At 41.3% G+C, this 23,027-nt stretch overlaps 1 protein-coding gene across 2 annotated transcripts in view; it reads right to left on the bottom strand.

Moving 5' to 3' along the window:
- The window catches only part of PRKG1 (protein kinase cGMP-dependent 1), a 1,242,412-nt gene that overhangs the window by 22,731 nt on the left and 1,196,654 nt on the right, over nucleotides 1-23,027 (bottom strand). For both annotated transcript variants that reach the window (XM_082721092.1, XM_082721091.1), the window contains exons 11-12: nucleotides 4,066-4,205; nucleotides 3,041-3,130 (exon numbers count right to left, since the gene is read on the bottom strand). In XM_082721092.1, coding sequence (XP_082577218.1) covers nucleotides 3,041-3,130; nucleotides 4,066-4,205 — 230 coding nt within the window. The remainder of the gene's footprint in view (nucleotides 1-3,040; nucleotides 3,131-4,065; nucleotides 4,206-23,027) is intronic.

Genomic DNA, 23,027 nt, shown 5'->3' with positions numbered 1-23,027 from the left:
AATAATCAAGATATTCAGTAGGAAATACTAACCTATATTAAAAAAAAATTAAAGTAGCAGTTGGAATGTTAAATTTTAGATGACTATTATACCAAGTTTAATAAATGTGTTTATATTAGAATATATTATGACATACCAGCATTTATATATAATCATATTAATCTTTCATTTTTAAAGAAGTCATAGGGATTGCCAATTCTTTCAGTGTTATGGAAGAAAGGTGAATAAAATATAATGCATCCCAATCTATTCCAAATACTGGTAACTGGTACAGAATGTGTGGAAAACAAAAAGTCATAAATAAGAAGATTAAAACACGTTAGCTCCTAAGGAATAAACCAGAGAAATAATTGCAACAATTAACATTTCAGGGGGGTTAGTTGTATCTCAAAGATAATCTTAAGAGTCCTCCAGTCCTCTTTGTGTATATGGTATCATTTTACTTCATTTTTTTGGTAGTATTTTAATTCTTAGTTTTTGACAACAACAACAACAACAAAAACCACTGTGTTCCTTTTCTAGGCGGATGAGAAAAAAAGAGAGCCAGGAGCTGGTCATCTCACTGGCTAGGTGAGAGGAGGTCTGACTGTGAAAGTCAGAGACTTCCTATGCTAAATCCCAAGGCTTAGAGGTATTACCATGTCAGTACAGAATAGCCACAGAAGCCTTTCTTAAAAATCAACCCAAACACATTCCCTTTATCCTTTCAGAATAGCTTCTCCCTACTGTTGCTTTCCTCGGATGCGAAAAGAAAACTGAATGAATTGAATATGAATTGATTTGATTATGGATATTTTCATAGACACTGTGACTAATAGAATTAATTTCCTTTTTCTCTTGGCATTTTTGTTGTTGTTTCTTGTGAACAATTAACCTTTAAAACTTCCAGCCTCAAACAAAGAGTGACAAAGCTAGTCAGTGGCAGGATTCCTTGGAGCCTCCATCTCCCTCTCCCCCAGCCCCCGCTGTCCCCCAGGCCAATTTTTTGAGTAGGGGGAAAAAAGGCAATAAGGTGCTACCCACATCTATGATAGATCTATTGTTCTTAATGCTGAGGCTTTGGTTGTCCTGACTCTTTGGAAAGGAGCAGGCAGCTTTTATCTCCAGATCGTGCCTCTTCACATAGGAGTAAGCGCACTGGGGCCGGGGGACTCACCAACTGTGTATCCCAAACCCAAGGATGATAGAAGGGAAGGAAATGGAATTGACCGAAAAAGCATCCTGGTGGAGGTAGAGAAAGGACCATCCAGGGATAGTTTGCCTCCATCCTACCCTCCAAAGATAAATCATTTATTAATAGCAACCATAGGTGCTCTTGCAGATCAAAACAGGTCTCCCTCAGGAGCCTGGGCTGGCTTTTATGAGCCAACGGAATGCAAATCAAGTTAAACAGGGAGACATAGGAAATAATATTTTCTTTCAGAAACTAGATTTGAAACTGGATTCCTGTGCATGTTTGACATCCCACAAGTGGACTTGAGATTGACTTGTGTTGCTGTTGCGTGCTTAAAGAAGTTACAAGAAGCCTGAAGCCATTCCTCTCTCTCTCTGGCTTATTATCTCTTTTGTGTTTACTTCCACCTGTAAACCTTCTGTTCTAATTAGAACAAATCAGGGACAATATTTTAAATAAATTAGGGGCTTGGAAGGTCAGGTCAAAAATGATACAGTAGAGCTACATTCAGAAGAAGCAGACATTATCTCAGAAGTCAGAATGGTACCTTTATGCAGCAGCCTGTAAATTAGGAGAAGGAGACCACATCTTTTTATTTTTATTTTTTTTATCATTGAATCACCGGCTTCTAGCACAATGCCCGGCATATAATCTGTGCTCAAATATTACTAGAAATCATGCAACAATGCAACATGATATATTGCCCTGTATGGTTGTTTACCTTAAATTTAAGAAGTGAAACACAGCATCAGTGTAATTAGGACAAGATAAGGTAAAAAGAAATCGATTTGATATATACAAGGAAGGCAAAGGGGAAGACCCGAAAGGTCTTCATGCAAAGACATGAAGTTGTCGTAAGAATGCTATTAAGGATGAGACTTCATAAGCTATTCTGGGTTCTATTAATTACTATTCTGGGATCTCTACAGAGTAACAAGTTGTCAAAAAATAGCCTGGCTTTCTGGAAACAACAGGGCAGTCTAGGACAGAGTTTTAGTAAGATGTTACCCCATGAAGGAGGACATGGGTAAGACTGTAACAAATATGAAAGAAGAAAAGATGCCAAAAAGTGAACCTTCAAAGGAACAAGGATGACTTCTAAATGTTTGATCAGTCATAGGAAATTCACAAGAGAAGAAAATTGTCTTTTAAGTAAACATTTTGGATTGGTAATGATCTCCTGGGACATTTCATAGAATAGATTTTAATTTGTTAGTTCTCCAAATAGAGAGAGAAACAAGCACTCACTAGAGCAACTTTATTTGCCCTAAAAGGGCAAACATAAGTAAATCTGAATTAGATCGTTTATGTGAAATACTGCTTATAAGTAGATTCTTTTTTGCCCAAGATCAGCTGAAAGCCTGAAGAAGATGGCTGGAACTTGTTAATTTTGAAACTGAAGAGCAATGTAAAGCCAGAAGAAATGGTAACTCGGGGGAAAAAAACAATTCTCAATGTCAGGAAAGGCAGTCCATCTGGCCAATGAGTTAGACAATTAGGCTGGTAATTAATCCAGATAGCAACTAGAGCGAACCTCGATTCCCTTCATGTCACAGCAATGAACTGAATTCTAGGTATACGGTTAACTGATTGATACTCAAGTTCAAAGAAGGCCATATAGCTTGCTAGGTTACCATTTCCACGCTGGACTAACCTTTATCATTAGTTACAAATCTGAAACAGAGAGAGTGTCATATTTACTAAAGCATGTGTGTACAGTGGGTCCCACCCTGTATTTACTTATTTTCTGAAATATGAGCATAGGTAACATGTAAATATGATCTTATACTTTATAACGGACTCTTCTTACGGACCACCAGAGTCAACATTTTAAAAGAAATGATAGAAATTTCTTCAAACTCCTACCTATCCCTGAGAATGGTCCAGAGCTCTCCTCCCAGGCACACTTCCATCAACATGTACAAATATTTGCTGTCCTTAAAGGTTCTGTACAATCTGGGAATTGCAAACAAGAAAACAAGGGTTATCAACATTGTTGTCCTTGAAGAGAATGTACACGTTTTAAGTGCTCAGATTTAGTCTGACACTTGATTTACCAAGCTCGAAATGCATTAAAGGAAAGAGAGAGACCTGTGTGTAAAGAGGGAAAAGGAGGCAACAGGCTCCCAAGAAGTGTGTGGTGTAGGGCTAGTCTGTCCTAGGCAATGAGTGCATGAGTTCTAAGGATTATGGACCGAAGTGGCTTCTTGGGGTCCCAGTCTGGCTGTTGTTTACAGCATATGGACTCTTGAGCCATACCGAGTGGTGATAAACATTCAGCCTATCTGCATATAAAATAGATATACTTCACAACATGGACATTTATGCAATTCCCGTGCTATTCCTTAAATTCACCTTCGGCCCTGTTTTTAAGTGCTCCTGAGAAATTAACTGGAACAGGTTTTATTTATTTATTTTGTATCAAAGACCTCCCGATTATCCTCTTATTAATGCTCTGAAAATACGGAGGTGGAATAGTCCTATCATTTTTTTAAATCTTCCCCAAATTAAAAAAAAATTACATATTAGTATTCAAATAATTAGAGGATAGTTATGTGTTTTGTCTTTCAAGCTCCAGAAATCTACAAAGGGTTTTGGAGTCACAGAGTGCATCAAAAACCAAGATCCCTCCTTTGGGAAAAGCATGCTCTTTTCACAAATCTGATTCTTTAAAAAATAAATAAATAAATAAATAAATAAAGGATAGAATCAAACTTCAGGTTTTTTTTTTTTTTTTTAAAAGCCTAACAAAACTTTCTTAAAATCAGATTTAAGATCATGTTCCCTGGGTGCAGGAAACATGTGCTGGTGAGCAGGAGTGATGATGGGTTTGGTGGCTGACTTTCCAGGGGGAGTGGAATCAGCATCCCTGGGGGTGCGGGGGTCTGTACCTCACTATGAAGTCGGAATGCGCCCCCTGCATGATCTGCTTCTCCGAGCGGATGTGCTCCTGCTGTCTCGTATCCACGATGTGGCGTTTCTTGAGAATCTTCATGGCGAAGGTTTTGGATTCTTCACTTTTCAACTGGACCTTCAAGAAAAGCACAGAAAATATGTGAGGAAAAAGCCCACAGCATTAATGTAACAGAATGCCTTCTTGTCCCCAAATTACCCAGTGCATGAGCACGGTAGGGACCCCCTCCCCATCTCAGATGCCATCTGAGTGACACAGTTTGTGATCACCGGAGCCGGGCAGAAATCCAGGTCTGCGACCCTCGTCCACGTTCCTTCCCGTGGACCAGATAAGAGTGTAACCAGAAGCTCAATTAGTGTGGTGCCCGCTGGGATAGGGAGAGGGCAAGTGTGTTGGATTCTCACTGTGTTATTTCATTTCCTACCCCAAAATGTGTTTGAGCGTACTTTATAGTTTCTCTTCTGCAATCAAAAAAGCATAAAAATGAAATTCTGTTTGCCTTCCAGTGCTTGTGGTAGAGGTAGAATCCTATGACCTGAGCCAAGACCAAGAGCTGGAGGCTTCACTGAATCCCACCCCCCACCCCAGGCACCCCTCAACAAGGTGACTTGTGAGGAGATGAAGAGATCTGGGTGATGGGGTTAATCACGTAATAGCAATATCAACGTTTTCTAGCCCTGTTGAGCCACAGACAATCTTCAAGCCTGCATTACGTGGAACGCATGAAAGCCTCAGCGAGATGACCTGACAAACCATGTCTGCTTTCAGCTGAGAGATCACTGTCCCCTGGAGGTGTGAATTGCTTACTGTGTAACACAATTCTTTTTTTTTTTTTTAAAGGTTTATTTATTTGACAGAGAGAGAGATCACAAGTAGACGGAGAGGCAGGCATAGAGAGAGAGAGAGGGAAGCAGGCTCCCTGCTGAGCAGAGAGCCCGATGCGGGACTCGATCCCAGGACCCTGAGATCATGACCTGAGCCGAAGGCAGTGGCACAACCCACTGAGCCACCCAAGCGCCCCTGTAACACAATTCTTAAGTGTGTCGTTCACACACTAGTGTACTGACTGAACCCCGTCCAAGAGGACATGCACAGGGCGGGTGCTTGGGCGAGAACACAAGGACACTTCACACCAGCGGGTCTCAGGATGCGGGCAGCATCTGTAAATCTCTACGACGGGTTACAGAGAAAAATGATATTCGAATTTGCCTTAAGCAGCCCAGGGCCCTCTACGTAGTCTGTGAAACTCTTTAAGACGACAGATGAGTGGGATTCAAATGAATCCAGTGATCATGCATAACAGAACACAAAATGTGGACATGCACGTCTACAAGACATGTGGACAGTCAGCCTGAAAAATGAGCCGTGTCACAGGGCTGAAGACCAGCGAAGAAATGAAGTCATGTTCTCTCCGGAGCCTTACTGTAATGACCTCAGTCTCTTGGGTGGTTTACACACCTGACGGAAAACATGTCCATTATTCTTTGCTGTGATGGTGACCTACATTTTTATTTGTACATAGGGTGAGAGGAAAGAACTCTGAGTTGGGGTTATAGGTCTGGACCTCAACCCTGACTTCGCTGAGTTGCTACTCTGCTTTGAGCCCCAGTTCTTGCTGAAGAGTACACTGTATGGAGTTATCGCGACCTGAAGTGAGTAAGTGCCAGGGGGTGGGAAACGGCCCCTATTCTCTCTGCTGGACCCCTGCCCCAGCCAGCAGCCTCTGCCCCTTATCATACGACAGCTGTCTGCAAAACAAAGGCAGACCCATCGCTCCTCTGCTCAAAACACTCCAGTGCCTTTGCATCCCGCTCCTAGGAAAGACAAAGCTGCCACAGCGGCTACAAGGTCCTACATCATCTGGATCCCAGCTACCCCCCAACTCACTCAGCTGAGGCCACGCCCACCTCCTTGCTCCTCTTCCTGGAATACACCCGAAACACGTGCCTCAGTCTGTCTGCTTGTCTTTTCTGCCCAAATATTTTCCCACAGATATTCCCAGGAGTCCCCCTCTCAGTTCCCGAAGCTCTTTGTTCAAGTGTTTTCCTCATCGGCACGTCCTCACCCCAGACTCTGTAAAAGAAACTGCCCTCCCTTTCCCCTCCCTGCTTGCCTGTTCTCTCCAGCTCTATCACAAACTCCTACACAGAACAGTTTTCATTACTTGTTCAGCTCCTGTCTCCTTTCCCTCATCTGTAAGCGACCTGCAATGCGGGATCTTTTGACTCACTATCCCTGACACAGAGTAAATGCCTATTAGGTATTTGCTGACTTCATGAATCAAAGAGAGAACGCGGGGAACCACGACGATTGATCACTGGCAAAGCCACGATGGCACTGGGGTCTCGGCTCCACACTGTGCATCTCTTACCTTCACAGGACAAAAATGAGGAAAGCTGTGAGGACAAGCATGGGGTATTCAGTCTTTTCCTTTTGTCCCAAAGCAGCCTTAATTAGGCATGGAAGGGAAGAAACGATTTCTACGTGTCGACACCGCACAGGCACCATCCATGGCCAAATAACCACGCGATTCAGTTTCCAGTTCTCAGTTTATGTTTTTACAAGATGCTTTCTTAACCCAGCCATTTCCTTGATCAACATTCCCAACCAAGGAGCCTACTAGGTAAATAAGATTATCTCTACGACAACGTCTAGTTGGCTGCCAGTGAGCTCTTGGGGTCCATCCCCTCTTGAGACCATGGCCATTTGTTTGCGACCCATCTCCTTGCCTGCACTGCTCCTGAGGTCCCTTCCAGTGAACACGTTCCACAATTCCACAAATATTGCCCATTTTTGGTCTCACCAGCGCATCACTGTTATACCCACACCCAGATATTTATTTCACCACAGCCAGGGTAGGAGATAAAAACATGCACTTATTTTGTTATTTTTGTTAATAGTTTTGAACTGTAGATTAGGGAGAGTCCATGCAAGGAAATAAATGAAGCCCTCAGTAATGTCAGAGAGAAACAGGAATTAGCATATGTGGAACACAGACGTGCTGGGCACATCCCTATGTATTATTTTCAGTAGCGACATCAACTCTTAGGGGTGGGAGGAACAGAAGTTTGTTGTGTATTTACGAAGACTTCATCATCACTAACAATAATAGCTAACAGTAATAAAGCTCATATTGTCAGGAATTGCAAAGTGAGTGAGTTTTCTCCCTTAATCTTCTAGGCACCCTTTTGAGGGACTGTTGTCACCCCCATGTTTCAGAGGAGCTAACCGAGGATTACTGGAGAGGGTCCTATCTTGCCCAGGGCCACAGAGCTGTCAAGTCGCAGGACTGGGTTTGTGCTCCCATGCTATGGTAGGAAGTGCTGTTTCCCTTCAGCTGCATAGAAAACTGATGGCAGAGTGATGGGTGCCTTACAAATGAGAGTTTAATGGAACTGGCCTCCTCGGAGAGACTCCGTGAGAAAAGCTGAACTGTGCGCTACATGCCGTGAAGCTTCCCCCTTGCTGGAAATGCCAGAGCCCCACTGTCCTACCCCAGGATCTGGGGTACCTGAGTGATGGCTTCTCCTTGTGGAATTCAAAGACTGGAAGCAAAAGGGGAGGACCTGGTGCTAACAGCTGGTGGACGGCAGGGGCGGCTGCCAAAGAGGGGTACGCATGCAAATGCCACCGGGACGACTGGGGGTCAGCCTCATCAGCTGCCAATGTAATGATCATTAGTTATAAGCAGTTTACAGAGCCCAACAGCTCACCTGCGGGGGCTTTCTGTTCAGTTTGCCAACTGAAACTATAGTTTCAGTTTCCACTTTGCTTGAGACCATCCCACTGTCTGGAACCACTGTCCTTTGCATTCTGTAAAGACCTGTATAGTTCCTTAAAGGAAAGCCCTTAGAATCTCCACTTCTATTTTAAACTAGAAGGACACAAGACTCCCAGGATCCTGGCTTGTAACTGAGAAGTCAGACAGCCCGAGGACTACTGTTGGAGCTAATTCAGCAAACATAGTCACTTCTGCTGCAGTTGATTCTCTTAAAAATATGCTCCTGATTAACCAACATGTCCAACTCTTAGATTGTCTCTAATGGCAAAATTTGGAAACAATCTAAATGTCCATGCAGAAAAGCGTGGAAAAATAAATGATCATATGACCATGCGAAGCAGCTGTAAAAACTAGGATGTAAAATGACGACTTAGCAAAGGAAAAAAAAAAAAAAAAGGAGAGGGAGACAAAGCAAGAGAGAGACTCTTAAGTCTAGAGAACTGATGGTCACCAGAGGGGAGGTGGTGGGGCCGGGGGTATGAAGGAGGGCACCTGTCGTGATGAGCACAGGGTGATGTATGGAGGTGCTGAATCACTCCACTGTACACCGGACACGAATATTACACCATATGTTAACTAACGGGAATCAAGTGTCATTCTTTTCTTCTTTAAAGGTTTCATTTATTTATTTGACAGAGAGAGACAGAGAGATCACAAGTAAGCAGAGCAGCAGACAGAGAGAGAGGAGGAAGCAGGCGCCCCATGGAGCAGAGAGCTCGGTGCAGGGCTCGTACCAGGACCCTGAGATCATGACCTGAGCCAAAGGCACTGAGCCACCCAGGTGCCCCAAGTGTCATTCTAGTCTATTTTTTATTATGGAAAAATAGCCCTCCAAATTTATATACACACAGATAATATGTGTATAAGTTACATATACATATTTACATATGAGAGTACAGGATACAAGCCAGCATATATTTTATGATCCCATAAATAATGTTTGTGTGTACGTATATATATCTATATCTAAAATCTAGGATGAGACCATCAGAAATGTGTTACCCAATATGTTCATAATGGTGTTCCCTTAGGGAAATTTTCAGTTTTACTTCTTTTCGCTTTTTTGAATTGCCTAACTTTTGCACGATTAGCATACATCCCTGGTTTGATGGGTAAACACAGTGATATTCGGGGAAAATAAATTTTGAAGCCTCCCTTAAATTGTACTACCTATGTATTAGTACCTGGCTCTCTTTAAGGATTCCGGGTCAAAGGACATCACTCTGCTAGAGTTTCATGAATGCAAAGGCCTGGAGAGGTTGTATAGAGCATGATAATCTATTCGAGTTTGGGCTGAACCACACTATTCAGCTCCTTAAAGGACCTGCCAAATTCTTTTGTTCAGTATGAACTCTCAGGGTAAGTTCTAGCAATTTGTATTTACTAGGTCTACACTATTAGGTTTTATTATGAAAGTGCTTTCGCAAGACGAATCATGAAAATTTTTGAGGTGAAATGTAGTTTGCTTTATATTTTTCCAGTTGGCCAAATGAATTATCCTAAGTCTGCGTCTGTCAAGTTGAGATAATGATGATTTCAAAATCAAGTCAGCTAGCTCCGAGCCTTCCCAGCCTAGTTGGGTTGAATGCCCCCCAGCTCGGTCTTCCCTTGCAGACTCTCACCTACCCCCATAGCACGCCGACTGGGGTGCTAGTTGACAGCGTGAGCTCTGAAATATGACTGCTTTTGTTTAAATCTCAACCATTTTTTGGCTTGTGATCTGGGACACATTTCTGACACCCTGTCCCTCTCTCCTTATCCGTAACATTGAAGGTAATTCTCAGTTTACTTGGAAAGATGAAATAAAAGGGCTTACATATCAAACCCAGTGTTGGGAACAGTGCATATTAGTGACTTTTAATCTTAGGTGCTTCCATAGGTCATGGTCCCTTCAGACCCAAGCAAACTATGACCCTGCACAGGCCGCTGTCACTTTATGCCTGTTCCTATCCCCACTCACCGGTCTCAGTCCTACCAACAGCACAGGGAAAGGGCCCAGAAGCTACTTTAAAAAGACTGCCGACCCTTGCACCACACTAATTTTACTCTCAAAATTCCCGGAAACGGAAAAAGAACAAGAAAATGCTAATACCCCAAGTCTTCCTCTTATTTCTCAGAAACCAAGCTTTGCATTCTATCGGAAACTAGAATTTGCAAACGATTCACTAGTAGGAAGATGCCACTTCCTTCTGGAGCACGGTGTTGTAGTTTGAACAAAGGCCTCCTCGGGCCGAGAGAACTGTTACCTGGGTTCATACTGAACGAGAGCTTCAGTTGCACGTGCAGGAAATACAGACAGTGAGGGAAAACGAAGCGGAGCGTAAGAAAACTCACAGCAGAAGACTCATGCTTAGAAGGTGGGGGAGCTGGATGGGAACGGACGAGACCTGGTGAAGGAGACGGGCGCTCACGCCAGTGATGGGATTGCGGTGTTCAGCATTGTGGGATGTAAATTATACCTCGACAAGGCTTTTAAAAGCATTTTTTTTTTTTTAAAGGAAAAAACCAGGCAATATGTATATCTTCTAATAAGAGATCTATTCTGGGATATATTTTTGATTTCTATTTTAAGGAATGAAATGTTAGACATCTATGTTCATCATTCCCCCTTTAGTAAAAGTTCCCCAGTTAGTCAAAACTGTATTTCATTTTTATTCCAGTATCTGTCAATGATAAACATTTTTATAAAATTTGATCCTTTTTAGGACTTCACTGTTGTGATTAAATGTCTTAAAAATTTTTTAAAGGCCTCACTTCCCCCTCTCGAAGTAGGATCATGACTTATTTTCAGCAAAATGTACATGTTAGTACAAATTTTTTTCTTCAAAATAATAGGTGATTGCTGGGTAATGTCTTTAATGTCTTCGTAATGTACAATTGAGATCAGATGTGACCTCATATAGTCTCCTAGAGCCCTTTCCCCACTTTTAAAAGGGGAATAAAACCACCTTATAAGCACAGATATTATAAGAGCAAATCTGATAGTGTCTGTGAAAATAGCGGGAAAGTTTACAAGTGCTACCCAAGAACAGTTATCATTACTACCATGACCTCCAAGATAAGTGAGAGCGCTGATTAAAGTGGCGTGGACACTGGTAAACTGTGCTTTACTCTTACTGTTCGTCGTCTTCTCTGTGTTTTAAGTAGTTGCCCCAGCCCACTGAAGGAAAAAATGAAAGAACAGGAAGTTTGTCTGACTTTCAGGAAGTTCTACTTTCACAGAGAAGGAAAAACCAGTGTTATCCCTTCAACTCAAATAACTTCTTGGGCAGGACAAACCCCAGTACTCACACTTTGCAAAGTTACTCCAGTCATGAAAGACAGCAAACATTTTCAAGTGCACCGAAAACTCCCATTCCACACAGAAGTATTGGATTGTATTCTTCAAAGTTCCCTAACCAAAAACATGCTAGTCCTTCCTGGAGAATTACTTTTTCTCTGTAACAGTATTATAGTTTCAGACAGACACTACTACAGTCAGGATAGAAAACCCCGGGGGTTCAAACTTTCTTGTCTCACTGGTTGTTCGTCTTCCCCCTCACCTCTCTCTGCACAATAACCTCAGATGCTTTCCTTTCCTCAGTCACTGTCCAAAACTTAAGAATGAATCACGGCATCTCGTTTGTTCCAAAGGACGCACAGGAGAGGGGAGCATAAGGGACTTGTCACAGCCCTGGTGACACACAGCCAGCTGACGCACAGAACCCAAAGGATGGATTATGATTTTAAACAGATGCCAGAGTTGAAAAGCTTTTCAGACAGGAGGAATAGAGGCATGGCACCATAAGACAATTTTATGGCAAGGATTTGATGTGTAAAACTTATTTCATCATTGACCACTAAGTGGTTTATATATACACCATTCAGAGCAAAGGCGCATAGAAAAAAAGAGCTTATTTTATCTCCGCATTTTCCTCTGCCATTTGTATAAGTGACCATCAAGAGAGGGTCTGGTCTCTTCGTTCGTTTCCCTTCCCATGTTCACCTCAACCCCTCATCGAAAGTGTCAATTCCATTTGCTTCGTAACTTGCCTTCAGACTTAAAAAATTCAGTTCTGTAGCGGGAAATATCTGTATTATTAAATTCAAATTGATCAAAAGTCCAGTAAGACTATTTTCACAGAGGAGATAGTTTTCAAAAAAGACACTGAACTTTCAGTTTGGAGGAAGATCAGGAAAGGAACATCATACTTTTCTATTTTTAATTGCAACATGAATAAACAGTTGGACTATTTTATACAGATCCCTTGGAAATCAAAGAATACTTGTGATTTCTCTTATTAAGGAATTAGCACTGATTCATTTTGACTCAAAAGTCTCCTTATACTGAATCAAAATGGTTTACTGAAATGTGCAATTTACATAAACCCTTTCTCTTCCATACAGTAGCCGTGCAAAGTAAACCTTACTTCACTTTGTAGTGATTATGAAAATTGACATGATAAACTTTAAATTATTTTCTTTCATCACCAGCACAAAAACAGACATAGAGATCAACAGAATAGAATAGATGGTCTAGAAATAAACCTACCGTTATGTGGTTAATTAATCTATCACAAGGGAGGCAAGAATGAATATACAGTGGGGAAAAGACCTTCTTTTCAACAAATGGTGCTGGGAAAATTTGACAGCCACATGCAAAAGAATGAAACTGGAAAACTTCTGTACACCACCCACAAAAATAAACTCAAAATGGATCAAAGGCCTAAAATGAGACCTGAAATCATAAATCTCCTAAAACAAACACAGGCAGTGATCTCTTTGAGATCACCCTCAGCGATATTTTTCTAGATATGTCTCCGGAGGCAAGAGAAACAAAAGCAAAAAGAAACTATTGGGACTTGGGGCACCTGGGTGGCTCAGTGGGTTAAGCCACTGCCTTCAGCTCCGGTCATGATCTCGGGGTCCTGGGATCAAGTCTCGCATCGGGCTCTCTGCTCAGCAGGGAGCCTGCTTCCCTCTCTCTCTCTCTCTGCCTGCCTCTCCATCTACTTGTGGTTTCTCTCTGTCAAATAAATAAATAAAATCTTAAAAAAAAAAAAAAGAAACTATTGGGACTTGACCAAAATGAACAGCTTTTGCCTGGCAAAGCAAACCATCAATAAAATGCAACCTACAGAAGGGGAGAAGATGTTTGCAAAGATGTATCTGATAAAAGGTTACTATCAAATATATATAAAGAACCTATCCAATGCAATATCAAAAACCAATTTTAAAAAAAGGGCAGAAGAGTTAAACATGTTTCAAAAGAAGACACAGAGTCACCAGTAGGCACATGACAGGATGTGTGGAATCACTACTCAAAATACAAATATAGGGGGGTCCCTGGGTGGCTCAGTGGGTTAAGCCTCTGCCTCACTCGAGTCATGATCTCAGGGTCCTGGGATCGAGCCCCGCATCGGGCTCTCTGCTCAGCAGAGAGCCTGCTTCCCCCTCTCTCTATGCCTGTCTCTCTGCCTATCTATGATCTCTGTCAAATAAATAAATAAAATATTTTAAAAAAATACAAATATAAAACTACAGTGAGATACCACCTCACACCTGTCGGAGTGGTTAAAATCAACACTTCCAGAAACATCAAGTGTTGGTGAGGATGTGGATGAAAAGGAACCGTCAAGCACTGTTGGTGGGAATGCAAACTGGTACAGCCTCTGTGGAAAAGAGTATGGAGATTCCTCATAATGTTCGAAATAGCATCCAAATCCAGTAGTTCTACTACTGGGTGCTTACCCAAAGTAAATAAAAAATTAATTCTACAAGGGGGGGAGGAGTCAAGATGGCGGAGAAGTAGCAGGCTGAGACTACTTCAGCTAGCCCGAGATCAGCTAGGTAGCTTATCTAAAGATTGCAAACACCTGAAAATCCATCGGCAGATCGAAGAGAAGAACAGCAATTCTGGAAACAGAAAAACAGCCACTTTCTGAAAGGTAGGACCAGCGGACAAGTGAATCCAAAGCGACGGGAAGATAGACCCCGGGGGGAGGGGCCGGCTCCCGGCAACCGGCAGAGCAACTGCACACAAAATCAGGACTTTTAAAAGTCTGTTCCGCTGAGGGACATCGCTCCAGAGGCTACCCGGGGCGAAGCCCACGCGGGGTCAGCGTGGCCTCAGGTCCTGCAGGGTCACAGAAGGATCGGGGGTGTCTGAGTGTCGCAGAGCTTGCGGGTATTGGAACAGGAAAGCCGGCTACAGAGAGCTGACAGTAAGCTCACAGCTCGGTGTTACCTTGAACCGGCCGCAGGCTCGGTGAGCTTGGAGCCCTGCTGGAGGTCAGGCAGTCGGGAGTAACTGGGCGCTGTTCTCTGAGGGCGCACTGAGGAGTGGGGCCCTGGGCTCTCGGCTCCTCCGGGCCGGAGACCAGGAGGCCGCCATTTGTATTCCCGTCCTCCAGAACTCTACGGAAAGCGCTCAGGGAACAAAAGCTCCTGAAAGCAAACCCGAGTGGATTACTCATCCCGGCCCCTGCTAAGGGCAGTGCAATTCCGCCTGGGGCAAAGACACTTGAGAATCACTACAACAGGCCCCCCCCCCAGAAGATCAAGAAGAAATCCAGCCAAGGCCAAGTTCACCTACCAAGGAGTGCGGTCTCAATACCAAGGAGAGCAGCAGAATTCCAGAGGAGGAGAAAGCCAAGCAGGGAACTCAGGGCTTTTTCCCTGTGATTTTTTTTAGTCTTGCAGTTAATTTAATTTTTTTCTTTTTCATTTTTTTTTTTTTCTCGCCTTCGGGTAAAATTTTTTTTTTAACTTTTACCTTTTTCTTTTTTAACGTTTTTTAACTAGTTTATCTAATATATATATTTTTTCTTTTTTATATTTTTCTAATGTGTTTTCTTTTTTTAAATTCTTTTCTTTTCTTTTCTTTTCTTTTTTTTCTTTCTTCCTTTTTGAACCTCTTTTTATCCCCTTTCTCCCCCCTCACGATTTGGGATCTCTTCTAATTTGGTTAAAGCATATTTTCCTGGGATTGTTGCCACCCTTTTAGTATTTTACTTCATATACTCTTATCTGGACAAAATGACAAGACGGAAAAATTCAACACAAAAAAAAGAACAAGAGGCAGTACCAAAGGCTAGGGACCTAATCAATACAGACATTGGTAATATGTCAGATCTAGAGTTCAGAATGACAATTCTCAAGGTTCTAGCCGGGCTCGAAAAAGGCATGGAAGATATTAGAGAAACCCTCTCGAGAGATATAAAAGCCCTTTCAGGAGAAATAAAAGAACTAAAATCCAACCAAGTTGAAATAAAAAAAGCGATTAATGAGGTGCAATCAAAAATGGAGGCTCTCACTGCTAGGATAAATGAGGCAGAAGAAAGAATTAGTGATCTAGAAGACCAAATGACAGAGAATAAAGAAGCTGAGCAAAAGAGGGACAAACAGCTACTGGACCACGAGGGGAGAATTCGAGAGATAAGTGACACCATAAGATGAAACAACATTAGAATAATTGGGATTCCAGAAGAAGAAGAAAGAGAGAGGGGAGCAGAAGGTATACTGGAGAGAATTATTGGGGAGAATTTCCCCAATATGGCAAAGGGAACGAGCATCAAAATTCAGGAGGTTCAGAGAACGCCCCTCAAAATCAATAAGAATAGGCCCACACCCTGTCACCTAATAGTAAAATTTACAAGTCTCAGTGAAAAAGAGAAAATCCTGAAAGCAGCCCGGGAAAAGAAGTCTGTAACATACAATGGTAAAAGTATTAGATTGGCAGCTGACTTATCCACAGAGACCTGGCAGGCCAGAAAGAGCTGGCATGATATTTTCAGAGCACTAAACGAGAAAAACATGCAGCCAAGAATACTATATTCAGCTAGGCTATCATTGAAAATAGAAGGAGAGATTAAAAGCTTCCAGGACAAACAAAAACTGAAAGAATTTGCAAACACCAAACCAGCTCTACAGGAAATATTGAAAGGGGTCCTCTAAGCAAAGAGAGAGCCTACAAGTGGTAGATCAGAAAGGAACAGAGACCATATACAGTAACAGTCACCTTACAGGTAATACAATGGCACTAAATTCATATCTCTCAATAGTTACCCTGAATGTTAATGGGCTAAATGCCCCTGTCAAAAGACACAGGGTATCAGAATGGATAAAAAAACAAAACCCATCTATATGTTGCCTCCAAGAAACTCATTTTAAGCACGAAGACACCTCCAGACTTAAAGTGAGGGGGTGGAAAAGAATTTACCATGCTAATGGCCATCAGAAGAAAGCAGGAGTGGCAATCCTTATATAAGATCAATTCGATTTTAAGCCAAAGACTATAATAAGAGATGAGGAAGGACACTATATCATACTCAAAGGGTCTGTCCAACAGGAATATCTAACAATTTTAAATATGTATGCCCCCAACGTGGGAGCAGCCAACTATATAAACCAATTAATAACAAAATCAAAGAAACACATCAACAATAATACAATAATAGTAGGGGACTTTAACACTCCCCTCACTGAAATGGACAGATCATCCAAGCAAAAGATCAGCAAGGAAATAAAGGCCTTAAACAACACACTGGACCAGATGGACATCACAGATATATTCAGAACATTTCATCCCAAAGCAACAGAATACACATTCTTCTCTAGTGTACATGGAACATTCTCCAGAATAGATCACATCCTCGGTCCTAAATCAGGACTCAACCAGTATCAAAATATTGGGATCATTTCCTGCATATTTTCAGACCACAATGCTCTAAAGCTAGAACTCAACCACAAAAGGAAGTTTGGAAAGAACCCAAATACATGGAAACTAAATAGCATCCTTCTAAGGAATGAATGGGTCAACCGGGAAATTAAAGAAGAATTGAAAAAAATCATGGAAACAAATGATAATGAAAATACAACGGTTCAAAATCTGTGGGACACAACAAAGGCAGTCCTGAGAGGAAAATATCTAGCGGTACAATCCTTTCTCAAGAAACAAGAAAGGTCTCAGGTACACAACCTAACCCTACACCTAAAGGAGCTGGAGAAAGAACAAGAAAGAAATCCTAAGCCCAGCAGGAGAAGAGAAATCATAAAGATCAGAGCAGAAATCAATGAAATAGAAACTAAAAAAACAAAAGAACAAATCAACGAAACTAGGAGCTGGTTCTTTGAAAGAATTAATAAAATTGATAAACCCCTGGCCCGACTTATCAAAAAGAAAAGAGAAAGGACCCAAATAAATAAAATCATGAATGAAAGAGGAGAGATCACAACTAACACCAAAGAAATACAAACTATTATAAGAACATACTATGAGCAACTCTACGCCAATAAATTTGACAACTGGAAGAAATGGATGCATTCCTAGAAACATATAAACTACCACAACTGAACCAGGAAGAAATAGAAAACCTGAACAGACCCATAACCAGTAAGGAGATTGAAACAGTCATTAAAAATCTCCAAACAAACAAAAGCCCAGGGCCAGATGGCTTCCCGGGGGAATTCTTCCAAACATTTAAAGAAGAACTAATTCCTATTCTCCTCAACCTGTTCCAAAAAATAGAAATGGAAGGAAAACTTCCAAACTCATTTTATGAGGCCAGCATCACCTTGATCCCAAAACCAGACAAGGATTCCATCAAAAAAGAGAGCTATAGACCAATATCCTTGATGAACACAGATGCGAAAATACTCAACAAAATACTAGCTAATAGGATTCAACAGTACATTAAAAAGATTATTCACCACGACCAAGTGGGATTTATTCCAGGGCTGCAAGGTTGGTTCAACATCCGCAAATCAGTCAATGTGATACAACACATCAATAAAAGAAAGAACAAGAACCATATGATACTCTCAATAGATGCTGAAAAAGCATTTGACAAAGTACAGCATCCCTTCCTGATCAAAACTCTTCAAAGTGTAGGGATAGAGGGCACATACCTCAATATCATCAAAGCCATCTATGAAAAACCCACCGCAAATATCATTCTCAATGGAGAAAAACTGAAAGCTTTTCCGCTAAGGTCAGGAACACGGCAGGGATGTCCATTATCACCACTTCTATTCAACATAGTACTAGAGGTCCTAGCCTCAGCAATCAGACAACAAAAGGAAATTAAAGGCATCCAAATCGGCAAAGAAGAAGTCAAATTATCACTCTTCGCAGATGATATGATGCTATATGTGGAAAACCCAAAAGACTCCACTCCAAAACTGCTAGAACTTATACAGGAATTCAGTAACGTGTCAGGATATAAAATCAATGCACAGAAATCAGTTGCATTTCTCTATACCAACAGCAAGACAGAAGAAAGAGAAATTAAGGAGTCAATCACATTTACAATTGCACCCAAAACCATAAGATACCTAGGAATAAACCTAACCAAAGAGGCACAGAATCTATATTCATAAAACTATAAAGTACTCATGAAAGAAATTGAGGAAGACACAAAGAAATGGAAAAAATGTTCCAGGCTCCTGGATTGGAGAATAAATATTGTGAAAATGTCTATGCTACCTAAAGCAATCTACACATTTAATGCAATTCCTATCAAAGTACCATCCATCTTTTTCAAAGAAATGGAACAAATAATTCTAAAATTTATATGGAACCAGAAAAGACCTCGAATAGCCAAAGGGATATTGAAAAAGAAAGCCAACGTTGGTGGCATCACAATTCCGGACTTCAAGCTCTATTACAAAGCTGTCATCATCAAGACAGCATGGTACTGGCACAAAAACAGACCCATAGATCAATGGAACAGAATAGAGAGCCCAGAAATAGACCCTCAACTCTATGGTCAACTAATCTTCGACAAAGCAGGAAAGAATGTCCAATGGAAAAAAGACAGCCTCTTCAATAAATGGTGCTGGGAAAATTGGACAGCCACATGCAGAAAAATGAAATTGGACCATTTCCTTACACCACACCCAAAAATAGACTCAAAATGGATGAAGGACCTCAATGTGTGAAAGAAATCCATCAAAATCCTTGAGGAGAACACAGGCAGCAACCTCTTCGACCTCAGCCGCAGCAACATCTTCCTAGGAACAACACAAAAGGCAAGGGAAGCAAGGGCAAAAATGAACTATTGGGATTTCATCAAGATCAAAAGCTTTTGCACAGCAAAGGAAACAGTTAACAAAATCAAAAGACAACTGACAGAATGGGAGAAGATATTTGCAAACGACATATCAGATAAAGGACTAGTGTCCAGAATCTATAAAGAACTTAACAAACTCAACACCCAAAGAACAAATAATCCAATCAAGAAATGGGCAGAGGACATGAACAGACATTTCTGCAAAGAAGACATCCAGATGGCCAACAGACACATGAAAAAGTGCTCCATATCACTCGGCATCAGGGAAATACAAATCAAAACCACAATGAGATATCACCTCACACCAGTCAGAATGGCTAAAATCAACAAGTCAGGAAATGACAGATGCTGGCGAGGATGCGGAGAAAGGGGAACCCTCCTACACTGTTGGTGGGAATGCAAGCTGGTGCAGCCACTCTGGAAAACAGCATGGAGGTTCCTCAAAATGTTGAAAATAGAACTGCCCTGTGACACAGCAATTGCACTATTGGGTATTTATCCTAAAGATACAAACGTAGTGATCCAAAGGGGCACGTGCACCCGAATGTTTATAGCAGCAATGTCCACAATAGCCAAACTATGGAAAGAACCCAGATGTCCATCAACAGATGAATGGATCAAGAAGATGTGGTATATATACACAATGGAATACTATGCAGCCATCAAAAGAAATGAAATCTTGCCATTTGCGACAACATGGATGGAACTAGAGCGTATCATGCTTAGCGAAATAAGTCAAGCGGAGAAAGACAACTATCATATGATCTCCCTGATATGAGGAAGTGGTGATGAAACATGGGGGCTTAAGTGGGTAGGAGAAGAATCAATGAAACAAGATGGGATTGGGAGGGAGACAAACCATAAGTGACTCTTAATCTCACAAAACAAACTGAGGGTTGCTGGGGGGAGGGGGGTTGGGAGAAGGGGTGGGATTATGGACATTGGGGAGGGTAGGTGCTTTGGTGAGTGCTGTGAAGTGTGTAAACCTGGTGATTCACAGACCTGTACCCCTGGGGATAAAAATATATGTTTATAAAAAATAAAAATTAAAAAAAAATTAATTCTACAAGATATATGCACCCCAGTGTTTACTGCATTATTTTTTTTCTATTTTGTTAGTTTTTAATTTTTTAAAATTTTTTTAAATTTATTTTTTATTTATTTTCAGCATAACAGTATTCATTATTTTTGCACCACACCCAGTGCTCCATGCAATCCATGCCTTCTATAATATAATACCCACCACCTGGTATACTGCATTATTAATATCCAAGATATGAAAGCAGACCAAGTGTTCATCGATAGATGAATGGATAAAGATGTGTGTGTCTATGGGTATATGCACACACACACACACACACACACACACACTCTGGAATATTAGTCATAAAAAAGAATGAGATCTTACTGTTTAGAAAAACATAGATTGGCCTAAAGGACATTATGCTAAGCAAGATAAATCTGACGGAAAAAGAAAAATACCATATGATTCACTTATATTTAGAATCTAAAAAAACAAAACCAGCAAACAACAACAAAACAGACAAACGGAATGAATGTGTGGTTGTCAGAGGGGGGCTGGGTGAGCAGATGGGCAAAAAAAAATTTACTTTCCTTATCAAATCATCAAATATTTTCTTGCCCCAACCTATATGTGATTTCTATGCACCATCTCATTCATCTGTATGAAGAAATACTATGTGTAGCGGTTTCCCAACTTGCTTCTGCATTTCTCAATTGATCACGCCAATATTTCACATAATTCTACTTTTCTAATACTTAAAGCACACTTATAACCTGAAATTTCACACAGATGGGAGTTGAGACTCCTAAGTTGACACTTCAATTTCATTTATTCACTCCGTGAAAGCTTAAAGTCAGTTGAAATGAAACAGAATCCCATATTGCAAAACTCAGCTCTGGAAGCTGTGCTCAGGTTTACTCGCAAAAGTGTTTGTATTCTCATCATACTTTTGAGACATAAGGCCTAAAAAACTTTATGATGTTCCTGTTACATACTGGGAGGATTTTAATCAATGGCTTGAAATCAGTTCTTAGGGGTGTGTGGGTGGCTCAGTGGATTAAGCTTCTGCCTTCTCAGGTCATGAATCTCAGGGTTCTAGGATCGAGTCCTGCATCAGGCTCTCTGCTTGGCAGGGAGCCTGCTTCTTCCTCTCTCTCTGCTTGCCTCTCTGCCTACTTGTGATCTCTGTCAAATACATAAAATCTTAAAAAAAAAAAAATCAGTTCTTATAGTCTTGATATAGGTGATATTCAAACTTCATCCTGGTATTAAATAAAATAGGATAACTCTTTCCTCCCTGCTTTTGGACTTCACATTTGTAATTTTGTAATTTTGCCCATGCTCACTTCATCTATGGAAAACAGTCCCAGGAAACATTAAGCTGCTCTGTCCACGGGGATGTGAAATCATAACCACAAAGTGCGTCCTGTGGGTTGAACTTATGTGATTCTTTTTTGGTGCTGGTGGTCTCTTTGCTCTTACTTTGAACTTGCAAGGCAGCTGGCTGGTGTTGGGGGCTCAGAACCCAGCCACCCGGCCCCCAGAACCTGATGTCAGACAGATCTCGGTGTTCGAGCTAATAGCTGGTGTGTGTCAATGGCAATAGAGGATATTAATATGAGGAACAGAGTATGAATTAGCAAAAATTAAATGTATACAGTTGAGCTACACTGAAACATACAGAATGGCTCTTTTATTACCCCCCGCTCCCCGTGTGCCAAAAGCAAGAGAAACCATTTCATTTTAAGGACATGGCTATTTTCAATACTCCTAACATATACAAGGGGCCTGTTTTCCCCTCGCATGAATGAGATCTCTCTTTGAAAGTGTTTACATGAAATTTCTGGGGACACGGGCTACCTCCTGGCAAAAAGTAGACTACCTTATTCGGAAGAGAAATTATGTTTATTTTTGGGAGCAGCCCCACCTAAAAATAGCCTGTCCGGTCACCTTATGTTCTTTGATTTCACAGGTGGAAGCTGAGAGCTGAGTCTATGTTCTTTAGGTTTTCATCACCTGACCTAATGCCACAGATGCCTTGTGCCTTCACATCTAACCTCCCCCAAGAACAGAACACAGTGATTCCCCAGCCGATGGGCTGCCTAAGGCCCTAAGGCCATTTCTCACCGTTTTTCCATGCAACCACTTGCTTTGGTGGCCTGTGAAGACATTAGCCCTCAGTGTTGTAACCTTTGCCTGGAATGGCCTTGCCCAGCTGTTCACTTAAAACCCAACAGATTCATAAGCCCTGGCTGGAGTCCCGTGTCTCCTCGGGGCCTCTGCGATCCCATCAGCTCCAAATGGTCTTCCTCTTTCTGAACTACGAAGAATCTTTCTGCATAATCCATAAGATAATACAGTACTAAAGGATTTCATTTGCTCTTCTTCAGATGTGTTCTTTTCTTATTTATAAGAAGGCAGAAATTCCTTAAAGGCAGGGATCACCACTGCTATTTCTGATCCCACAAAAAATATTGAGGGATTTTATAGAAGATAAATTTTTGCTGAATGTGATGGGTCCATAAATTCTTACAGAAAACGTAAGAGTGACCGAAATGTTAACTTTCAGATATACTCTCCTATCACTCGTATCTTAACCCTTTGCAAAGACATGTCTAGTGCCTTCCAGATTTACATGGATATTTCTAGAATAACACATGAACACATGTTCATGAGAAATGAACATTTTACTGGACCCTAGAGCACTGATTTAAAATACTTTTAAGGGGGCGCCTAGATGGCTCAGGGGGTTAAAGCCTCTGCCTTCGGCTCAGGTTATGATCTCAGGGTCCTGGGATTGAGCCCCGCATCAGGCTATCTGCTCTGCAGGGAGTATGCTTCCTCCTCTCTCTCTGCCTGCCTCCCTGCCTACTTGTGATCTCTGTCTGTCAAATAAATAAATAAAATTAAATACTTTTAAGGAGAAAGATTCATTCCTATAGAAAGCTGGTATATAAAATACTTTCCAAGATGTGTAAGCAAGTCATTATTTGCAGTCTGTGCACACTCAACTTGGTTCCAACCACTGTATAAAATATATTCTACAGTAACAAGGTGAATGAATGTGTGTCTTTATAAGCATA

The sequence above is a fragment of the Mustela nivalis genome (assembly GCF_964662115.1).
Source record: "Mustela nivalis genome assembly, chromosome: 2".
Classification (NCBI taxonomy): domain Eukaryota; kingdom Metazoa; phylum Chordata; class Mammalia; order Carnivora; family Mustelidae; genus Mustela; species Mustela nivalis.
Note: the sequence above shows the minus strand (reverse complement) of the source record. Positions and strands in the feature narration are given on the sequence as shown.